The sequence below is a fragment of the Lagenorhynchus albirostris genome, chromosome 14 (genome assembly GCF_949774975.1).
Source record: "Lagenorhynchus albirostris chromosome 14, mLagAlb1.1, whole genome shotgun sequence".
In the NCBI taxonomy this organism is placed as follows: Eukaryota; Metazoa; Chordata; class Mammalia; order Artiodactyla; family Delphinidae; genus Lagenorhynchus; species Lagenorhynchus albirostris.
In genome coordinates, this window is record NC_083108.1 from 80,875,140 (window position 1) to 80,896,163 (window position 21,024).

General features: G+C 46.1%; 1 protein-coding gene across 2 annotated transcripts in view; it reads left to right on the top strand.

The window, feature by feature from the left end:
- Nucleotides 1–21,024, top strand: part of CFAP251 (cilia and flagella associated protein 251) — an 80,408-nt gene that overhangs the window by 2,309 nt on the left and 57,075 nt on the right. For both annotated transcript variants that reach the window (XM_060121514.1, XM_060121513.1), the window contains exons 2-7: nucleotides 544–944; nucleotides 1,597–2,007; nucleotides 7,451–7,591; nucleotides 9,968–10,077; nucleotides 15,126–15,237; nucleotides 15,557–15,637. In XM_060121514.1, the coding sequence (XP_059977497.1) occupies nucleotides 564–944; nucleotides 1,597–2,007; nucleotides 7,451–7,591; nucleotides 9,968–10,077; nucleotides 15,126–15,237; nucleotides 15,557–15,637 (1,236 nt within the window). In that variant the 5' untranslated portion in view covers nucleotides 544–563. The remainder of the gene's footprint in view (nucleotides 1–543; nucleotides 945–1,596; nucleotides 2,008–7,450; nucleotides 7,592–9,967; nucleotides 10,078–15,125; nucleotides 15,238–15,556; nucleotides 15,638–21,024) is intronic.

Genomic DNA, 21,024 nt, shown 5'->3' on the forward strand with positions numbered 1-21,024 from the left:
TACCATTTCTCAAGCAGTCTGTGCTGCAACTGGAGCATTTTACATATGTCATTTCATCTAATCTTCACAACACCCCCAGAATTTAGGGTTATCATTTTAATTTTGCCTGTGAGCAGATTTAGACTCCGAGGGGTAAAGTGACTTGCCCAAGGTCACACAGCACCTGAGTGGTGGAACTGGGATTCAATGCCAGGAGAGGCTGACTGGAAAGCCAACACTTTTAACCGCTAAGGTACCTGCTTCTTCCCCTATTCGTATTATTAGAACTGTTGCTAATGCCTGGGTTATCATTTTGCTGCCTGTGGGAATATGAATATATATACACTGAGTTAGAGGGCTCTAAAATTATCCTCAGAAAGATGAGGCCCGGGATCAATATTTTTAAAGATTTGAGACAGGCTTTCCCAGGAGTATGGCATTCTTTTTATTCCCATGGAAAGGAACAGAGCTGGTATTGCACATTTCATTGATGGGTTTGTGGACCAGGAAATCAAAATGGAAAACAGAGGGCCCTGCTGACTTTTATGCTCAAAATTTCTCTAGAGACATCTCCAAAGAGAAGAATGTCAGATGCAGAGGAAAACCCACTGGAAGAAACAGAAGAATATGGAGAAATAGAAATGGAAGAAGGAGAAGAAGAAGAAGAAGAAGAAGAAGAAGAAGAAGAAGAAGAAGAAAAATATCCAAATGATGAAGGGCTAGAAAATATGCAACAGGGATTAAAAGAAGATAACACATTAGCGTGGAGAGGGTCTCAGGAGGAGGGGGAAGCGGAGGGAGAGGGAGCGGAGGGGAAAGAAGAGGGGGAAGAATTTGGGAAGGAGGAGGCAGCAGGAGCACAGGAAGAAACCACAGTGAAGCCCCAAGAAATCACCAAGTCCATGATCAGTTTGGAGAGACTTACACCAACTGATTCCCAATCAATCTTGTCAGGAACACTCCCAGTAAGTAGGAATTTTCATTCATTCAATCATTCGTTTGTTCATTCATTCATTCCTAATCATTAATTGAATGCTTGTTACCCACTTACCTGCCAGGCTCTGTGGATATAAAACCAAGTAAGACACAATCCATTCTCTTAAGGAGCTCTAGGGTATGTAGGGAGGCAAACATTATAAAACTAAGTGCAGTGATTGAGAGGTACCTAGGAGATATGTATCTATATAAAGGCCACTTGACCCAGCTTGGAGGATGATCAGGGAAAGCTTCCTGGAGGAGGTGTGTACCAGGGCTGACTTAAAGGACAGGGGTTAGCTGGAGTGTGCTTGTCTAAACAGCCTGTAGAAATCACCTCTGGTCCAAGGAGAAGTGACTCTCTGTGGCTCTGTGGTGCTTTTGGAGGCCACCAGTGCCACTTAGAAGAATAATTCTGCTGTTGTGGGTCTGCTAGTAGGCCAAGGATAAACCTGACACACCCACGATTCATGTTATTTGAGTACAGAATGTCCCAGGCTCTTTTTAAAAAGTGCTTCATAATTCCGATGTGAGGCTAACACTAAGACTGGCTGATTAGGAAGAGACAGGAAACTAAATGAGGGCATGTAGCAGCGTGTACTGTATTTGGAATCACAATCTCCTTTCTATTTCTTTTTTAAGAAAACCTATAGTGGTAGAGAGTCAAAGCATTCATTACAATCAGAGCTTTTGGAAACATTCGAACTTCCAAGCATGGCCTCGCAATTAGAGTTTCTTGATTTGGATCTAACCACTTCTGCGGGACAACAGCTTAGTTCCCCTGAAAAGCAGCCTTCGGGCGAGCTTGCAGAGAGAACCGACCAGAGGCCCCAAGATGAATTGGGACAAGAAAGGAGACACTTGGAACCAGAAAGGGGAGACTTGGAGCCAGAAAAGAGAGAAGGGAGAAAAGAAACAAGAGTATTACACGTAAATGAGAAAAAAGAAAAAGAATTCCAGCCCAAAGCAAGGATCCCTAAGGGGTCACTGGTCTCCACTGCCACCGAGGACATTTTGTTCCAAAAGGATGACGGTGCCAACGTGTATCCCTTGGTAAGTGCAACACGCTTTTAAATTTCCCCCAGTGTTTTGAGAGTATTGTGAAATAGGGGAATTTTATGCATATGGAAAAAAATACCACCAGAAAGCTTCTTTTTAAGCTAATCACAGACCCGTGTCTTTGTAAAGTTCAGTTTGGAGCTGTGGCTGGACATGTGTGACAGTATGTGGACAGGAACGCTGCATCTGGGTTCAGCAGCGTTGCTCTGCAGGCAGGAAATTCCACACGTGGTTTGTCCGTTGTATAGGACGCTGTTTTCTTGGGGGAGACTCAGAATCGACCTCTCCCCTTTCCCCTCTCTTCTCGCTCCGTCTGTCTCTCTCCCTCCCTTTCCCTCTCTCTCTCCCACATCATGATACTCCTCCTCTATACCACCAATTCCTTGCCTTTCCCTCCTCTCCTTGCCTCTTCTGCTGTAACTGGCTTGATCCCTTTACCAGCTCCTAAAACCACCACAGGTTCCTAAAACTATCCATCCCAAGATAGATCAGTAAGTCGAAGGTCTGGAAAAAGTGAAAGCCACCGGGAAAAGCACCAGGCGGTCCAAAGGAGTCTGCCTTTGCTGCCGCTGACAGTGTTCCAGGGAGGCGCCATCTGCGAGGGTAAAAATATTATCATTTGCCAAGAGAAGGAAGAGGAGGGTTTTTTTTTTCCCTTCTCCTTCTTTCTTCCTCCATCTGCTACTTTCTGAAAATTGTTTCCTAGGATTCATCTTTTTTTCTCCCCCCACCGTAGATTCATGCCTTTGGAAGATTTGTAAGTGATGGACTGTGTGTACTTAATGCAGTTCCTAACACAGAGTGAGCACTTGACAAGTGTTAACAACTAGGTGATGGTGGTGACGGTTGTGCTGCTGGTGGTGACGGAAGGATGCCGAGGGGGAAGTGCAGAGAACTGACAGCCTCCTTTCTGTAGATTTGGCTGGCTTTGAGCAATGGAGTTAAAGGTTCAAGCTTGCAGTTGCTCAGTCTGAAAGAAAGAATAATTGAGTTTATTTATTTATTTGGCCACACTGAGCGGCATGTTGGATCTTAGTTCCCCAATCAGAAATTGAACCCTTGCCCTCTGCAGTGGAAGCTCAGAGTCCTAATCACTGGACTGCCAGGGAAGTACCAAGAATAATTGAGTTTTAGAGCCCATGAAGACATTTGTCTTGTTTAGCCAACTAACCAGAAATCAGGTAACGTCACTAATTAGAGCAAGCGATCTTTTTATCCAGGCCGCAGCTACCTGGACTTGACAAAAGCCACTGCACAGGTCTGGGCCCCCGTTAGCCTTGGACTCACCGCAGAACCAAACTTTCCTAGGCCTTCTCTCTTTGCAGGTTTGCTTAGCTCTTTGGGTGCGCCGTCTTTCTTTTTCCTTTCCTTTCGCCTTTATTGTTTCTTCTTTTTGTTAAAATGAATTAGTGCTCTTTATAAAAAATACATACAAAGGCAAAGATTCCTCTTCTCAAACACACTCCCATCCCAATCCCATTTTCCTGAGGTGACTACTGTTGCAGTTAGGTATAACTGTATCTCTCCAGACCTTTGTTGGTACATATATAAACATGTATCTGTGCGCACACACGCACACGATTTGTGTTTTTAGTTGTTCGTTTTTGCAGTGAGATATTCTGCATTTGTGCATAAATGTTTTTGCACTTAACATGTCTTAGAGGATTTTTTGTATCAGTGCGTGTATATCCACTTCCTCATTTTAAATTCGGCTGTTTCCTTATTGATGGCCATTCATGCTGTTTCTAATTTCTTGCTCTCACCAAAGGTGCTTCAGTGAGTGTGTGCCTCTCCATCTCTGTGCTCGCAGCATCCTCCTTTTCCTTTGGGCTCCCCCAGCTTATCCCAAAGGCCTGTAATAACTCGCAGTGCTCATGGTAAATAGACCTAACCGTGAATACCACCTCCAGCCAAGTAACAAGGTATCATGTGTTTATGAGAAGGAATCATATAACTATCAAATACAGTGAAATCTGATTTTGACAATAAAGTTTTGTTTTCCAGATGACCATGTTTTAGAAGAAGATTGATGTAAGAGGTGGCTGTCTCCATCATCATTCGCCATGAGTGTTAAAACTAGTGCAAACTGCGATGAGTATTAGTACTGTGTGATTTCGGTTAACGTGAGGGCTGCTCAAGCAAGGAAGTTCTGTTACTCCTGAGTGAGGTCAGCCTAGTTTTGACCTTGAAAGAGGTTTACCTGGAGACAGGAGTCTAGTTAAGAGTGTTTTCTTTTTATAACTAATCTGTTAAATCTCAAAATAAATTTCCAGGACGACTATAAGGTCTTTTAGAATTAGCAGGTTTCCAAAAGAACCATCTCACTTGAAGAAATTGGCTCTTAAGAACCAGCCAGATATGAAATAGTTCCGTTCCTAGAAGTTGCAGCTTGAGGCAATTATGATTCCGTGATTCTACCACTCACACCCACACAATAAAAGACCTAAATATAAATATAAATTACAGCGAATGAGCAGATGGAATCAGGAGAGAATGGGGAATGAAGGGTGTAGGAGAGAGAAATCGGCCACATTGCCCACTCTGTCTTGGGAGAAATATACGGTACATCAATTTAACCTTAAGTATCATTCAAAGATCAGAAAGGAAACTCACCAGATTTCATTTCTTTATTTTTTTTTCTTTCGGCCGTGAGGCATGCAGGATCTTAGTTCCCCGACCAGGGATGGAACCCGCGCCCCCTGCAGTGGCAGCTCGGCGTCTTAACCATTGGACCGCCAGGGAAATCTCATCACCAGATTTCATTTCTATGCTCCAATGTAACCCACTGATTTTTGGTAACTAATCACTTAGCCATCACTTTAAATACTCTACCACATCAGCCTTGGTTAATTTTTTAAATAGACTTTATTATTTGGGGGCAGTTTTAGGTTTATAGAAAAATGGAATGAAAAACACAGAGAATTCCCACATACTCCCTTGTGCCTCCTTCCCCCCTCGTCTCCTCTATTATTACCATCTTGCATTAGTGCAGTACATTTGTCGCAATTGATGAGCCAATATGGATGAATTAGAATTACCTAAAGTCCATAGTTTATACCTTAGGGTTCACTCTGTGATGTACATTCTCTGGGCTTTGACAAATGCATAATGACATGTATCTACCATTGTTGTTTGATACAGAGTAGTTTCACTGCCCTAAAAATGTCCTGTGCCCTACCTGTTCATCTCTCCCTCCCCCTTATCCCCCCCCCACAAGCCCCTGACAACCATTGATTTTTATTGTCTCCATAGTTTTGCCTTTTCCACAGTGTCATGTAGTTGGAATCATACAGTTTGTGGCCTTTTCAGGCTGGCTTCTTTCACTTAGCAACATGCATTTAAGGTTCCTCCACATCTTTTCATGGCCTGCAACCTCATTTCTTTTTATTGCTGAATAATATTCCATTGTATGAATGTACCACAGTTTATCCGTAATTTTTGTAAGAGACGTTGAATACAAAAATATACATAAACAAACTACCATTGAATTGGAAGCAGTAGTTGGATTTATAGTACCTATTATTTTTCATTTCATGAAATTTTTATTTTGGACTTGTTCCTGGCAGTGTGGAATTTTTAATCCTCCTGAGGGAATTTTGTCTCTTTTATACTTTATCCTTCCAGGGAAAATCGTGTATAAGGAACAAATACCCAGGCTGAATAATTGCCTTTCTTACGAAGTTACTTAGTGACTTTATTATAACTTGTCCAGTCTACGTACTCTCGTTCAGTAAATTGAATTTCACGACATTAAGTGCTCACTGTGTGTCTGGTACTGAGCTGGGTCTAGGTCCTGGGGAGAAGATGAATAGGAAGTTGTTTCTATTTACTGTTGAAGACTTTCTTTTTTTAAAGGAAACGTCTTTATTGCAATATAACGTATAAACAGAAAGAACACACGCAAGTGTAGAACTCATTGAATTCTTACACAGCAAACACGCCTGTGTAAGCACCACGTAGCTTTTCTTTTCAAATCGAGGTAGAATTCCCATCCATAAAATCCACCCTCTTAACTTTTTCTTAAAAGATTGTGGTAAAAGGCACATAACATAAAATTTACCACCTTAACCATTTTTATGTGTAAAAGCTCAATGGTATTAAACACATTCACATGGTTGTGCAGCCACCATCATCACCCGTCCCCATAACCCTCTTCATCTTGTGAAACACACACTGTACCCACAAACACCAGCTCCCCAACCCCACCCCGGTCCCTGGCTAACTGCCCTTCTACTTTCTGTCTCTATGAATTTGACTACTCTAGGGACCTCATATAAGTGGAACCATTCAGTTCATATTTGTCTTTTTGTGACTGGTGTATTTTACTTATATAATATCCTCAAGGTTCGTCCATGTCGGAGCATGTGTCAGAATCTCCATCCCTTTGGAGGCTGAATAATACTCACCTTTTGTTTATCCATTCATCTGTTGATGGACACTGGCTTCTTTTCCACCTTTTGGTTACTGTGAAATATGCTGCTATGGACGCGGGTGTACACATATCTCTTTGAGACCCTGTTTCCTGTTCTTTGGGGTAGATACCCAGAAGTGTAATTGCTGGAGTATATGGTAATTGTATTTTCAGTTTTTTGAGGAACCTCCATACTGTTTTCCACAGCAGCTGCACCATTTCACACTCCCACCAGTAACGCACAAGGGTCCCAGTTTCTCCACATCCTTGTAAAGTTTACCCTTTAAAATTAAAAAAAAGTTTTTAAAATTTATTTTTGTTGAAATATAGTTGATTTACAATGTTGTGTTAGTTTCAGGGGTACAGCAAAGTGATTCATATGTATACGTATATATATATATATATATATATATATATATTCTTTTTCAGATTCTTTTCCCTTATAGGTTATTACAAGATATTGAGTATAGTTCCCTGTGCTATACAGTAGGTCCTTGTTGGTTATCTATTTTATACATAGTAGTGTGTATCTGTTAATCCCCAACTCCTAATTTATCCCTCCCACCCCCCCTTCCCCCTTTTGTAACCATAAGTTTGTTTTCTATGTCTGAAAATTTCCCTTTTCCAGTATACAGTTGATTGGTTTGTAGCCTGTTCTCAGAACATTTTCGTTGCCCCAGAAAGAAACCCATACGCAGTAAGCAGTCGCTCCCCATTCCCCCTCCCCTCACCCCCTGGCAACCACTCATCTGCTTTCTGTCTCTACGGATCTGCCTATTCTGGACATTTTATGTAGATGGAGTCACACAGTGTGTGGTCCTTTGCATCTGGCTCCTTTCACGTAGCATCACGTTTTCAGGCGTCATCCACGGTGTAGCGTGCTCTTGAGGACTTCTCAAGGTGATGTCTCTTCATTGGCTGATGATGTGAATCCTTCTCCTCCAGGACTCAGGCCGGGAGTACCCGGCATCACAGCTCTGGGTTCGTGCACCGTAGCGTCTTCCCGGTTTTACCTTTGTCTTCCAGGCCATGACCTGGTCGTTCGGATGGAACAGTTCCCTTCCTGTTTACTACATTCAAGATGAAAACCAGAGAGTTCTTCTGTATGCCAGTGCTCACACTGCGGTCATCTACAATGTCTTCAAGAATAACCAGCACCATCTTCAGGTTTGCAGGTTTTCTTACTTCAAGTGAAAGAGGTTGTTTTTAACCTGAATACAGCACTTTGGTTGTTATTGTTGTTGCTTTTTAATTAATTAATTAATTAATTAATTTTTGGCTGCGTTGGGTCTTTGTTGCTGTGTTCAGGCTTTCTCTAGTTACAGCGAGCAGGGGCTACTTTTTGTTGTGGTGCGCAGGCTTCTCATTGCGGTGGCTTCTCTTGTTGTGGAGCATGGGCTCTAGTTGCGCGGGCTTCAGTAGTTGTGGCATGTGGGCTCAGTAGTTGTGGCTCGTGGGCTCTAGAGCGCAGGCTCAGCAGTTGTGGCGCACGGGCTTAGTTGCTCCGCGGCATGTGGGATCTTCCCGGACCAGGGCTCGAGCCAGTGTCCCCTGCATTGGCAGGTGGATTCTTAACCACTGTGTCACCAGGGAAGTCCAACACTTTGGTTTTTATTTCAGGGGTCAACTTCATTCCATCTCATACACATTTTCCCTCTTCTCTTCTGAACCATAGCAAATTTTTTTTTAGGAACACATTTTATTGTTCGTTTTCTCTCTGATTCTAATCAGAATAGCAGTTGACTTTAATTTTATAGTAACTAGAATCTAAAGCATCTGTATTTTTTACATTTCTGTAAAAACATGGTCAGGAGAGACCATGTTGTCTCCACAGGACTATGGTGAGATGCAAAGGGCAGGGATTCGGACCTAATTAACACTCAGACTCCTTTCCAGGGCTCAAAGGGCTTTGATCCTCCTACTCCTGCTGAGAAGTGAGTGTTAATATTCCCATTTCACAGGAGAGGAAACTGAGGCTCAGAGGGATTTAGCTGACTTGCCCAAGGCTGTGCTAGCAGATGCTGAAGCCAGGTCTTACATCCAGGTCTCCTGACTTCAAAGCATTAAGTGGGTCAGTCTTTCCTCCTGTCTCCTCCCTCCAGCACCTGGCTTTATTTACACCCTGCTCTGTGCCTCCCCGAATGCCCCACATGCCTGCCTTCCCCTCAGTGCTCTGCCTCCTCTGTTCCGGATGTTTTTGACCCCTTTTTCATCATTTACTTGTCCAAATGTCACGTTTTCCTGGTGTCCGACTTTCCACTAGTTAACCCGGTAAACAGTTCCATGTTACCCTTTCAGTTGACATATAAGGACCTTCCTTAGTCAATGCCTAGATCAGAAACTTCACAAAGTATTTTCCAAGAGCTCGGCCAGTATTCAGCATCGTGCCAGGGATCCAAGACACGTGGGTGTAACTTAAGGAATTTGCTTTCTAGAAGTCCTGAAATACACACACAGTCAGCAAGCAGCCCTTCTCAGAGCTTAGTTGAATGTGTAGCACTGAGCACAGAGGTAGCGGCAGGGGGAGAAAGCACAGTGTGGTGGGCAGGCTCAGAGTCAGGAGGGCGGGCGGGGCAGAGGGGCTGAGAAGTAGGAAGGCGTCCAGCCTCCGCAGAGTTGGATGGCTGGGAGTGGCCTTGGCCATTTGTTCGTTCGTTCATTCATCCCACGTGTATTTATCATAACCACTATGTTTCAGGTGATGGGTCTGTAGTCATGAACAACATAGATCTAGTCCCCCCTCATGGAGAGACAGTCGTTAAACAAGTGAACACAGAAGCATATACCTAAAGATTTTAACAGTTGCTCGAAAGGAAACGTGAAAATGCTCTAAGAGGGAAGCATCAGGGTGAGAGGAGATTCCTCTGGATTGGGTGGGCAGGGAATAAAAAAGTGCTGTTTGTGCCAAGACCTGAAGGCTGAGCATGAGCTAGCCCGGGGCCGTTTTGCCGGGGAACAGCGTCCCAGACAGACAGAGCTCCGAGTTTTCAGGCCTCGTGCATGAGGCCCAGACAGAGGCCAGAGTGAGCGAGGGGTGACACGGAAGGAGGGAAACAGGGGTTGTTTCCCGGCTGCCATCTTGTTTGTGTTTCCAGAAGATTCCTCTGTTGTGTGGGGAAGATCGTAGGAGGATACGAGTGAAAGCAGAGGCCCGTGAGGAGGCTTTGGTTCCAGAGCTGCTCAGTGACCTGAGTGAGCAGTTTTGGGGGAGATGAGGCTGGTAGGGAGGTTCGAGGGGGCTGGAGGTGGGGGGACCTGGACATGTATTCTCAACGTGGGCTCAGAGTCGGGTATACGCCTCGACCCCTAGGAAGCCACTGTTCTTGCAGGGAGTGCAGCTTACCCTGAGAGTGTTTTGAGGGGAAGTTTGAAAACCTCTGGCTGTAGAGAAACACCAGGGAAGGCGGGTGGGAGTAGGATTTTCAGCCAGCGGCATCTGGAAAGGGAGCTCAGGTGTGCCTCCGGGGCCCCGCCTTTCCTGCTGGTGCCAGGGCTGGGCCCCCCCAACCCCTGTCTCAGAGCGACTTCTCTCCACGTCTGCAGGGCCACCCCAACGTCATCTCCTGCCTCTGCATCAGTGAAGACAGGCGCTGGGTCGCCACGGCTGACAAAGGGCCCGAATGCCTGATAATCATATGGGACTGCTTCACGGGGTAGGCATGTCGTAGCCACTTCCCCCCGCGTTTTTGTACAGCGTCTGCCACCGTGACCCGCAAAAAAAGGAGTCATGCCGGTCCAGGGATACAGAAGCTGGTGCTGGGAGGCAGGGCGAGGGGCGAGGTTCTCAGGGGAGGTTGTCTTACTGCCTCAAGGCCTGTTGGGATGACATTACTTTGGTGAATTTCCCATGGGTGATTCTTGGCTCTCTAAGCCCAGAAACTTGGTTTGTCGGTGGCCCCCAGGCAGACAGGGTTGAGAGAGGCTAACTCACACTCACCCAGCTGGGAGACCCGGAGAAATTATGTGACTTTCACCATCTGCCCCAAAAAAAAAAAAAAAGACTAATCGTACTTACTGTCTTCATTTCCCTGGGCTCTGTAAGAAATTACCCCAATCTGGGTGGCTTAAAATCACAGAAATTTATTTTCTCACTGTTCATGAGGCCAAATGTCTGAAATTGGGGAGTCTGCAGGGAGCTCCTGGGGCCCTGAGAGAGAATCTGTCCCATGCTCCCCTCCTCCTTTGGGTGGTTGCTGGCATCCTTGGTGGTCCTTGACCTGTAGACACGTCACTCCAGCCTCTGCTTCCATCTTCATGTGGCGTTTCCCCCTCTGTGTCTCTCTGTAAGGTCTTCTCTTTTATAAGGACTCCAGTCATTGGGTTTAGGGTCCACCCTAACCAGTATGACCTCATCTTAACTAATTACATCCGCAGAGACTCTCTTTCTGTATAAGCTCGCTTCTGAGGTTCTGGGTGGAATGAATTTCGAGGGGGCGCTATTTGATCTACTTTACTTACCCTACCGGATTGTTAGGAAGATCAGAGCACAGCACCTGGCCCAGGATAGATGCTCACAGATGTGTGTCCTTTCGTAATTCCTGGTTCTAGAGGCAGAGAGTAGTGCTAGATTCACTGACAAGATTATAAGGCCTTGGTTGGGTGTGTAGGGGGGTGGGATGGGGTGAGGTGGGGGGTGGATGAGTCCAGGTGGAGAAGAAGTTTAGGAAGAAGTTATGTTGAATGTTCTGTGACACAGGAACTGCTCTCTCCCAGGTGACCGGTGGCCTCCATAGGGCCATATTACCTAATCATTTCCCCTGGCCCCTCTGACACCATGTCCCCTGGTCCTCATCCTGCTTGCTGTCTGTTCCCTCTCAGACTCTTTTCAGCCTCATCCTCCTCTGGCCATTCCTTAGCTGTGGCCTCAGGGCGTGAGGATGCTGTTGGTGATGTTCTCCAGCCAGGCAGGAGCAGAGCCAGGGTTTGAAACTGCGCCATCTTACTCTCAACAGCCGTCTCAGTGTTTCCTGTCTGCTGATGGGGAAGCTGCTGGAGGACAGTCCACCTGCATGTCCCGTGGGCATCTCCTGCTAAAATGTCCAAAAGTCCTGCGCCTCCACCTCCAAATAACTTCTGAACCCACATCCACTGCCTCTGCCCACCCTCTCCTGCTTGGGCCATTGCAGTAGCCTCCTGACCGATCTCCCCCACTGCAGTTTCGCTCTTCAACCCAGCCTCCGTGACACTGAACCACTTTTAAATGTATATACAATTCACTGGCATTAATTACATTCACAGTGTTGTGCAGCCATCACCACTATTTCCAGAACACTCACAGCACCCAACCAGAAAATCTGAACTAATAAATTCCTCATTCTCCCCTCCCCTCAACCTCTAATCTACTTTCTAGCTGTAAAGATTTGCCTATTCTGGACATCTCATGTCCGTGGAATCATACAATATGTGGCTTTTGTGTCTGGCTTCTTTTACTTATAATATTTTCAAAATTCTTCCATGTTGTAGCATGAATCAGTACTCCATTCCTTTTTTTAGCTGTTTAAGATTCCATTGCATGGATATAACACATTTTGTTTATCCATTCATCTGTTGATTTTTTTTTTTTTTTTTGCGGTACGCGGGCCTCTCACTGTTGTGGCCTCTCCCGTTGCGGAGCACAGGCTCCGGACGTGCAGGCTCAGCGGCCATGGCTCATGGGCCCAGCCGCTCCGCGGCACGCGGGATCTTCACGGACCGGGGCACGAACCCGCATCCCCTGCATTGGCAGGCGGACTCCCAACCACTGCGCCACCAGGGAAGCCCCCTGATGTTGTTTTAAATGCACATGTGTAAGGGGACTTCCCTGGTGGTCCAGTAGTTAAGACTCCGTGCTTCCACTGCAGGGGCCAAGGGTTCGATCCCTGGTCAGGGAACTAAGATCCTGCCTGCCTCGAGGCCAAAAAAAAAATACACATGTATGGCCATCATCATATATCATCATATGGTTTTTCTCTACAACATTTTGAGCGTGGTCTTTTCCCATGGGCAAAATCCTAACGGGCTCCCCTGCTGCCCGTTGTCAGCTCAGCCCTTGTTACAGGGAGTACACGCTCACATCCTAGCCATGCGAACACTTCCCCCACAAAATCAAATTCCCGTCTGCTTGCCTAGCGGTCATCTCTAGCGATTACATGCTTTTCAGCTGCAAGAAATGGCACATCCACCTGACACACACGAGGGAAAGTCATCTCCTGCATCAGGAAGTCCTGAGGCAGGAAGGATGGGCCCCTCTGGTGCCTCTCTTCTCTCAAGCCTTTGCTGACAGCTCCCCTGCCCCAGGCAGAGCTGGCCTCCATTCAAACAGTGTTTATCCTTTGCTTTTTTTCTTGTTTATAGAGCTGTCTCCCCCACTAGACCGGAGGTGACTCTGGCAGTCATTTTTTAAAATTACAAAGTGAAGTGTATCTGTGGTTAACAATTAAAATGATATGTCCATATGAGTTTTATGATATTGCAAATGATGACTCTGGGAACCCAGAAAGGATTCTCTGGTTTTAGAATTAATATCCACCTTATTAAAGTGATAAACGGTACTTCTTCCTTGAGATATTAGTTCAACTTAAATCTTACTCCGTAAATCTAGCGTATTTTTGCAATTGCCTATAAGGGGGCTTTGATTAATGTTTGGTCTCACAAATTTTATTAACTCCTTTTAAACATTTTAAACTGCATTTAGAAATTGAATATATTCAGTTTCATCTTTAAGTTCTTTAGTAGTCTGATAAATAAATCCTTCACCAGTACTTAAGTAATTTTTGTAAATCTAATAAATTAGACATAAATATGGCAAGTCCTAAGTTCTCTTAAGTGTTCAAGTATTGTTTATAAACCTAATACAATTTGAATTTAAAATCACAAGTCTAAATCAACTACAGACTTTCAATTAGAATCACAAATTAATCTGTTAGAGACTCTAATATGTTAAATTCTCTTAAACATGACCCATTCTTAAAAAAAGGAACAAATTCTCTTTTCACAAATATGTTAAGAGTACAGGTCCAACTGACTTATCTTCTCTGCATTTAATTCTAAATATCCCTGGGGATGAGATACACCTTCCCACGAAGAACGTCATTATGTCATTCCCAACAACTTTAGGACTCCCTTCCCAAGGCAATTTTTGGGGCCACGTCTCAGTGGGATAAAATATCTCAAGTGACAGAGAACCAGACAGGTCCTCAGCTAGGGCACAGACTTGGTTCCAGCCAATTGGGACACTGATGTGACATACTGAGGCCTGTGTGACATACTGAGGCCTGTGTATATTCGCTGTAACAAGGTCTCCATAATGAAAAACCAACGGGGGGTCTGCATAGCCTGCGTTCCGGGATTAAGTCTTCCTACCACCCACTCTTCCAGTGGGAGTCGGGGACCCCCACCACATCACAGCTTACTTCCATCATTGCTTCAGCTGTTTCTTGCATTTCTTTGGCTCTCTCAGGTATTCAGATATCATCTAATTAAATTCTGCATGTGTTAAGGCTTTGTCTGCATCTTACAGTTCTAAAGTCTTGCCAGTGACACAATACAGACGTGTAAGAAAAAAAAAAAGTAAGTCCCCCTTCACCCAAACCTATATCCAGAGTCACCATGTAGTTTGGAGTTCATTCCTCTAGACTTTTTTCTACACACACACACACACACACACACACACACACACACACACACACTCTCTCTCTCTCTCTCTCTCTCTCTCTCTCTCTCTCTCTTTCCTCTCTCTCTCTCAGGATGATGCTACGTCTACTGTTTTGCTATTTGCTTTTTTCCACAAAACTTTGGTCACTTTCCCAAATCTACCTCATTCGTTTTGAAGGTGGCATGCTTTTTCATTGTATGGTTTACCATGATATTTTTTAAACAAATCCCATATTAATGGATATTTATGTTTCCAGATTTTTGCTATTAAAGCAGTGCCACGATAAACATGAACTGGCATTTATCTCTGTTTACTTTTGCTATTATTTCTCTAGAAAAAAAAAGTTGTAGAAGTGGAATTGGCGAGTCTTAGGGTCTGTGCATTGAGGATTTTGACAGATGCAGGGAAGGTGCTGTCGAGAAAGCCTGTGCTTGTTTACACTCCCCCTTCTGGAGGAGGACGCCGGCTTTCCTGAGAGCTAGGATGGTGTCCTAGACGTCTTGTTTCATGTTCTCATCCTTCACGCCTGGCACAGAATCAGCGCTCGATAATGAAGGAGAGACTAGAGCTCCAGGAGAGAACAAATAGCATGTTTACGTGCTGCCCTGAGTTAGTTTTTGTTTTAAATTTGAGGTAAAATTCACATAACATAAAAGTAACCATTTTAAAGTGAACAACTCAGTGGCATTTAGTATATGCACAGTGTGGTGCAACCACCGCCTCTTATCTGGTTGCAGAACATTTTCTTCACCGCAGAAGGAAACCCTGAAACCATCAGCCTTCACATCCCGCTCCCCTACCCTCTGGAAAACACGCACCTGCTTTCCGCCTCTATGGATTTGCCTATCTTGGAGGTTTGATATAAATGGACTCATACAATCTGTAGCCTTTGGTGTCTGGCTTCTTTCACTCAGCACCATGGTTTCAAGGTTCATCCGTGTTGTCGCCTGTGTCAGTGCTTCACTCCTTTTTTATGGCAGAGCAACTTTCCATCATGTGGGTGGACCACGTTTGTTTCTCCGTAGCTGTTCTGTTCCTGACCTGGGTGTCCCCCGTCCTGTCTTGCAGCATTCCTGTGCACACGATATTCGACAGCTGCCCAGAAGGTGGCGGCATCAGGGCCATGGCCATCACCCACGATGCCAAGTACCTGGCGACCATCTCAGACGCTGAGATCCAGGTACAGGGCTTGTCACGGCAGCTTCAGCGGCTGGCCCGCCGTCACAAGTGTCCCCGCAAGCAGCTGTGCTCAGGCTGTGTGGCGTCTGTGGTTCTCTGGGTGGAGGGGGGTGACCGGTCAGGGGCTCCTGCTCAGGCCATGTGGCTTCTGTGGTTCTCTGGGTGGAGGGGGGGTGACCGGTCAGGGGCTCCCTGCCTGCGGCTTAGCTCACCGTGCTTTGCTTAGTTAGCGGAGGTCACTGGCTTACCACAAGAGGTGTAGGTTCCTCCAGTACACTTCAGGAATCTTCTCACTCTCCTCTGTCTGCCATCACTTACAGAAAGTTTGCATCTGGAGGTGGACTTTAGCGGTGGAAACACCGGCCTGCACTCTTAACCTTCCCAAAGAGTATGGTTTTCAGGTGAGTTCATTTCGAGCCTGTGAAGATCCACCTAAAGGTACACTGAAGGCAGTTCAAAACTACTTTTTGTTTTACTGGAGCTTTGTTACGGTGTCCAAGAGCTTTTAAAAAACTCCTGTCCATGATCTCATTTTATTTTTGATGATAATAGCTAATTTTTTTTTTTTCGGTACACGGGCCTCTCACTGTTGTGGCCTCTCCCGTTGCGGAGCACAGGCTCCGGACGCGCAGGCTCAGCGGCCATGGCTCACGGGCCCAGCCGCTCCGCGGCATGTGGGATCTTCCCAGACCGGGGCACGAACCCGTGTCCCCTGCATCGGCAGGCGGACTCCCAACCACTGTGCCACCAGGGAAGCCTCGCTAATTTTTTTGATCACCTCTTATGTGCCAGATTGTGCTAAGTTCTTTGCATACAGTATCTCATGTAATCCGTGCAAACATGCTGAGAAGATGTTACTGTGGGATTCATATTACTACGATTAACTATCAAATAACTGGTCTAAATTCACCCAGCTAGCAGCCTTTCTTATTCTAGAAGCATGTTCTGAACTGCTCTTCATATAGGGGAGTTATTATTCTCGATTTGCATGAGGTGACCTGCCGAGGGCACCCAGAGCATTGACTGTGCTGCTCTGCATCGTCTCATTCATGCTCGCAGCCGTCATTCACCTGCATTTATTGAGTACCTACTGTGTACCAGACACTGTGGTAAGGATGTACATGGCTTGTGTGAACCAGAACCCAAGCAGGGGGTCTGGGTGACTGGACTCAGCAAGGCACACATCATTATCAGCTTTATGTCTCTCCTGCTCTCCCTCCGCCAACATTCCTTCTGCTCCCTCAAAAAAATTTCCTTCCTTGTTTTTTTTTTTTTTTGGCCACACCGCATGGCTTGTGGGACCTTAGTTCCCCGACCAGGGATCAAACCTGCACCCTTGGCAGTGAAAGCGCGGAGTCCTAACCACTGAACCGCCAGGGAAGTGCCCCCCACAATTTCCTTACTTCTCAAAGCTACCAGCCATACCTGGGTATTTAGGATGGGTTTTTCTATTGCTACCAAAAATGCGTTGGGGATTTTGATAGAGATTGCATTGAATCTATAGATTGCTTTGGGTAGTCTTGTCATCTTAACAACATTGTCTTCCAGTCCACGAGCATGGATGTCTTTCTGTTTATTTTATTTGTTTCTTTTTTAATAGATTTATTTTACTTATTTATTTATTTATGGCTGTGTTGGGTCTTTGTTGCTGCATGCGGGCTTTCTCTAGTTGTGGCAAGCAGGGGCTACTCTTTGTTGCGGTGCACGGGCTTCTCATTGTGGTGGCTTCTCTTGTTGCGGAGCACAGGCTCCAGGCGCACGGGCTTCAGTAGGTGTGGCGCACGGGCTTAGTTGCTCCGTGGCATGTGGGGTCTTCCCGGGCCAGGGCTTGAACCCGTGTCCCCTGCATTGGCAGGCGGATTCTTTGTTTTTTTTTTTACATCTTTATTGGAGTATAATTGCTTTACAATGGTGTGTTAGTTTCTGCTTTATATCAAAGTGAATCAGTTATACATATACATATGTTCCCATATCTCTTCCCTCTTGCGTCTCCCTCCCTCCCACCCTCCCTATCCCACCCCTCCAGGCGGTCACAAAGCACCGAGCTGATCTCCCGGCAGGTGGATTCTTGACAACTGCGCCACCAGGGAAGCCCCTGTCTTTCTGTTTATTTACGTCTTCTTTAATTTCTTTCAGCAGCAGCAGCATTTTGTAGTTTTCAGCGTACAAATCTTTCACCTCCTCGGCTAAATGTATTCCTAAGTATTTTTTTTGATGCTATTATTAAGTGGAATTGTTTTTTTAATTTTCTTCTCAGAATGTTCATTGTTAGTGTATAGAACTTCAACTGATTTCTATACTGCAACTTTGCTAAATACACATGGCTATTGAAATTTCGGGAATTCCCTGGCGGTCCAGTGGTTGGGACTCCGCATTTACACTGCAGGGAGCTCAGGTTCAATCCCTGGTTGGGGAACTAAGATCCCCACAAGCCGCGTGGCGTGACCCAAACAAACAAAAATGGAAATTGATTAAAGTTAAAGTACAAATTCATTTCCTCGGCTTCACTAGCCACATTTCAGCCACTCATTATCCACATGCAGCTGGTGGCTACATTGTTGGCAGCACAGGTGTTAGAACACCTCCACCCCAACGGGAAGTGCTGCCGGACAGCACCACACAAGCCCCCCCAGCTCTGGGTGAGCCCCACCCTCAGCCTCCTCTGGACCTGGACCCCAGTGGGCTGAATGCAGCTGGGGAGAAGCACCCAACCCAGCGGATTCATCCTACTTGCAATTCAGTCACGAATTTCAAGACGGCTCTGGGCCTGGCTTGGCCGCTCTGGTCGGCTGTGACACTTTTCATTTCCAGAGACGACAGTTTCACACCTGCTCGTCCCACCTCCCCACTCCCTGCTTCCCATGCTCAGCGGGTGACCGCCCCCAACCCCGTGTTGCATTGAGAAAATGGAAGCCATCAGATACAAACACGGGCCTGTTCTCCCTCCCCAGCCTGCAACACACCTTCAACCCCGCCATCTTCTCTTTTCCCCTCTGACTGCGGCGAAGGGCCGGCGCACTAGATTCCCCCCCCCACCGCTGGCTGCCTCAGGGCCCTTCTCCTGCAGCTGTCAACTCTCCCTCTACTGAGAATAAACACGCTTCAGGACCACCGGTCCTGAGAGAACTCCTCCGACCCCACGTCTCCTTCCAGCTACGCCCTCTGCCCCTCTTCCCAGGGAAACTTCTCAGAAGCACTGTCCACACTTGCTTTCTCTACTTCCTTGTCTCATTTACTTTTTTTTTTTGCAAGAAATAGTTGACTTCTTTACACTTTATTGCTAAATAAGGCATACATGCAAAATGTGTACATTTTAAGGAAGAAAATAAAATGTACCTGTGTGCTCACCACTGGATCATGAAATAGAATGTTACCGAAACCCTAGAAACCCCTGTGTTCCCCTCCCCGATCTCATCCCAAGCTTTGCTCCCGAGTTAACCATTATCCCAAATTTTGTGTTATACCTGCCTGTGCTTTTCTTTATACTTTTCCCCAGTGATGTATGTATCCTTCAATACTGTCTTCTTTCATTTTACCTGTTCTTGACCTTTCTATGTTTGGAATCAGACTAATTGCTTCATCTGCTCAGCATTGTTTCTGAGATTCACTGATGTCGATTCTTGAGCTGTAATTCCTATTCACTTTCACTGCTGTACAGTTTTTTGTTCTTTGAGTGTCACACAACTTATTTATCCATCCTCTGTTGGTGGACATTTCTGTTCTTTTCATCTGTCCTCCACCCACCCACAGCTCTACCAGAACTATGCTTATCACGGTCACTGGTGTTCCCAAATCAAACGGACATTGTTGTACCCTCATCCCACCCTTCCCAGTAGGGTCACAAGACGCTTCTCCTGCTGTCTCCCCGGCCGTTCTTTCTCAGGTTCCTTTGTGGCTTCTTCTTTCATTTTACACCTTCTAAATCTTGGCATTCCTCAGGGTTTGGTTCTGGGAGCTCTTCTTCTGCCTCTTCCTCTTCTTGACATGCTTGCTTCTTGGGTATCTCATCCCAATGGCTGTAAGTACCATTTATTTCCAAGGTCGATGCTGGACTCCTTCCTCTCCTCCCTGTCTGCACTGCCACCATCTAGTCCAGACCACAGTCACCTCTGCCTGCATGACCTCCGCATCCTCCCAGCTGATCTCTGCTGCACCCTGCTGCACCCTTGCCAATCTCCCCACAGCAGTCAGAGTGATATTTTTTTTTTTTTTTTTTTTTTTGCGGTATGCGGGCCTCTCACTGTTGTGGCCTCTCCCGTTGCGGAGCACAGGCTCCGGACGCGCAGGCTCAGCAGTCATGGCTCACGGGCCCAGCCGCTCCGCGGCATGTGGGATCTTCTCAGACTGGGGCACGAACCTGTGTCCCCTGCATCAGCAGGCGGACTCTCAACCACTGCGCCACCAGGGAAGCCCCAGAGTGATATTTTTTAAATAAGCAAAACGGATTATATCATATCACTCCCTGACTCAGAATCCTTCAATACCTTCCCTTGTCCTTAGAATAAAACCCAGACTCCTCCCTATGGCCTTCAAGGTATGATCTCTTCCCTCTATCCATCTCCCAACATCGACTCTCCTGTTTATTAATGTTACTTTGCATATTTTAATGAATTTTATGAAATAGACTCTTTGTGGAGGGCTCTGGCTTCTTTCACCCAACATAATTTTCTTTTAAAGATGTATTATTTATTTTTAAAATTTTTATTTATTTTTATTTTTGGCTGCATTAGGTCTTTGTTGCTGTGCATGGGCTTTCTCTAGTTGAGGAGAGCGGGGGCCACTCTTCGTTGCAGTGCATGGCCTTCTCATTGCGGTGGCTTCTCTTGTTGTGGAGCACGGGCTCTAGGTACGCGGGCTTCAGTAGTTGTGGTTCACGGACTCTAGAGTGAAGTCTCAGGAGTTGTGGCGCACGGGCTTAGTTGCTCTGCGGTATGTGGGATCTTCCCGGACCAAGGCTCGAACCTGTGTCCCCTGCATTGGCAGGCAATCCTTAACCACTGCGCCACCAGGGAAGCCCTATTTATTTATTTTTATTATTATTTTTGGGCTGCCGTGGGTCTTCGTTGCTGCGTGCGGGCTTTCTCTAGTTGCAGCGAGTGGGTGCTAGTCTTTGTTGCGGTGCGCGGGCTTCTCATTGCGGTGGCTTCTCTTGTTGCGGAGTACAGGCTCTAGGTGCACAGGCTTCAGTAGTTGTGGCACGTGGGCTCAGTAGTTGTGTCTTGTGGGCTCTAGAGTGCAGGCTCAGTAGTTGTGGCGCACACGCTTAGTTGCTCCACGGCATGTGTGATCTTCCTGGACCAGGGCTCGAACCTGCACTAGCAGGCGGATTCTTTTCTTTTTAAATAAATTTATTTATTTTTTATTTTTATTTTATTTTTGGCTGCATTGGGTCTTCATTGCTGTGCGTGGGCTTTCTCTAGTTGTGGCGAGCGGGGGCTACTCTGCATTGTGGTGCATGGGCTTCTCATCTCAGTGGCTTCTCTTGTTGCAGAGCATGGGCTCTAGGCGCGCGGGCTTCAGTAGTTGTGGCATGCGGGCTCAGTAGCTGTGGCTCGTGGGCCCTAGAGCACAGGCTCAGTAGTTGTGGCGCACGGGCTTAATTGCTTCACGGCATGTGGGATCTTCCCAGACCAGGACTTGAACCCGTGTCCCCTGCATTGGCAGGCGGATTCTTAACCACTGTGCCACCAGGGAAGTCCTTTGTTTTTTATTCTTTATTTTCCTCCCACCCTACGCTTTATTCACTTTTTTAAATACATCTTTATTGGAGTATAATTGCTTTACAATG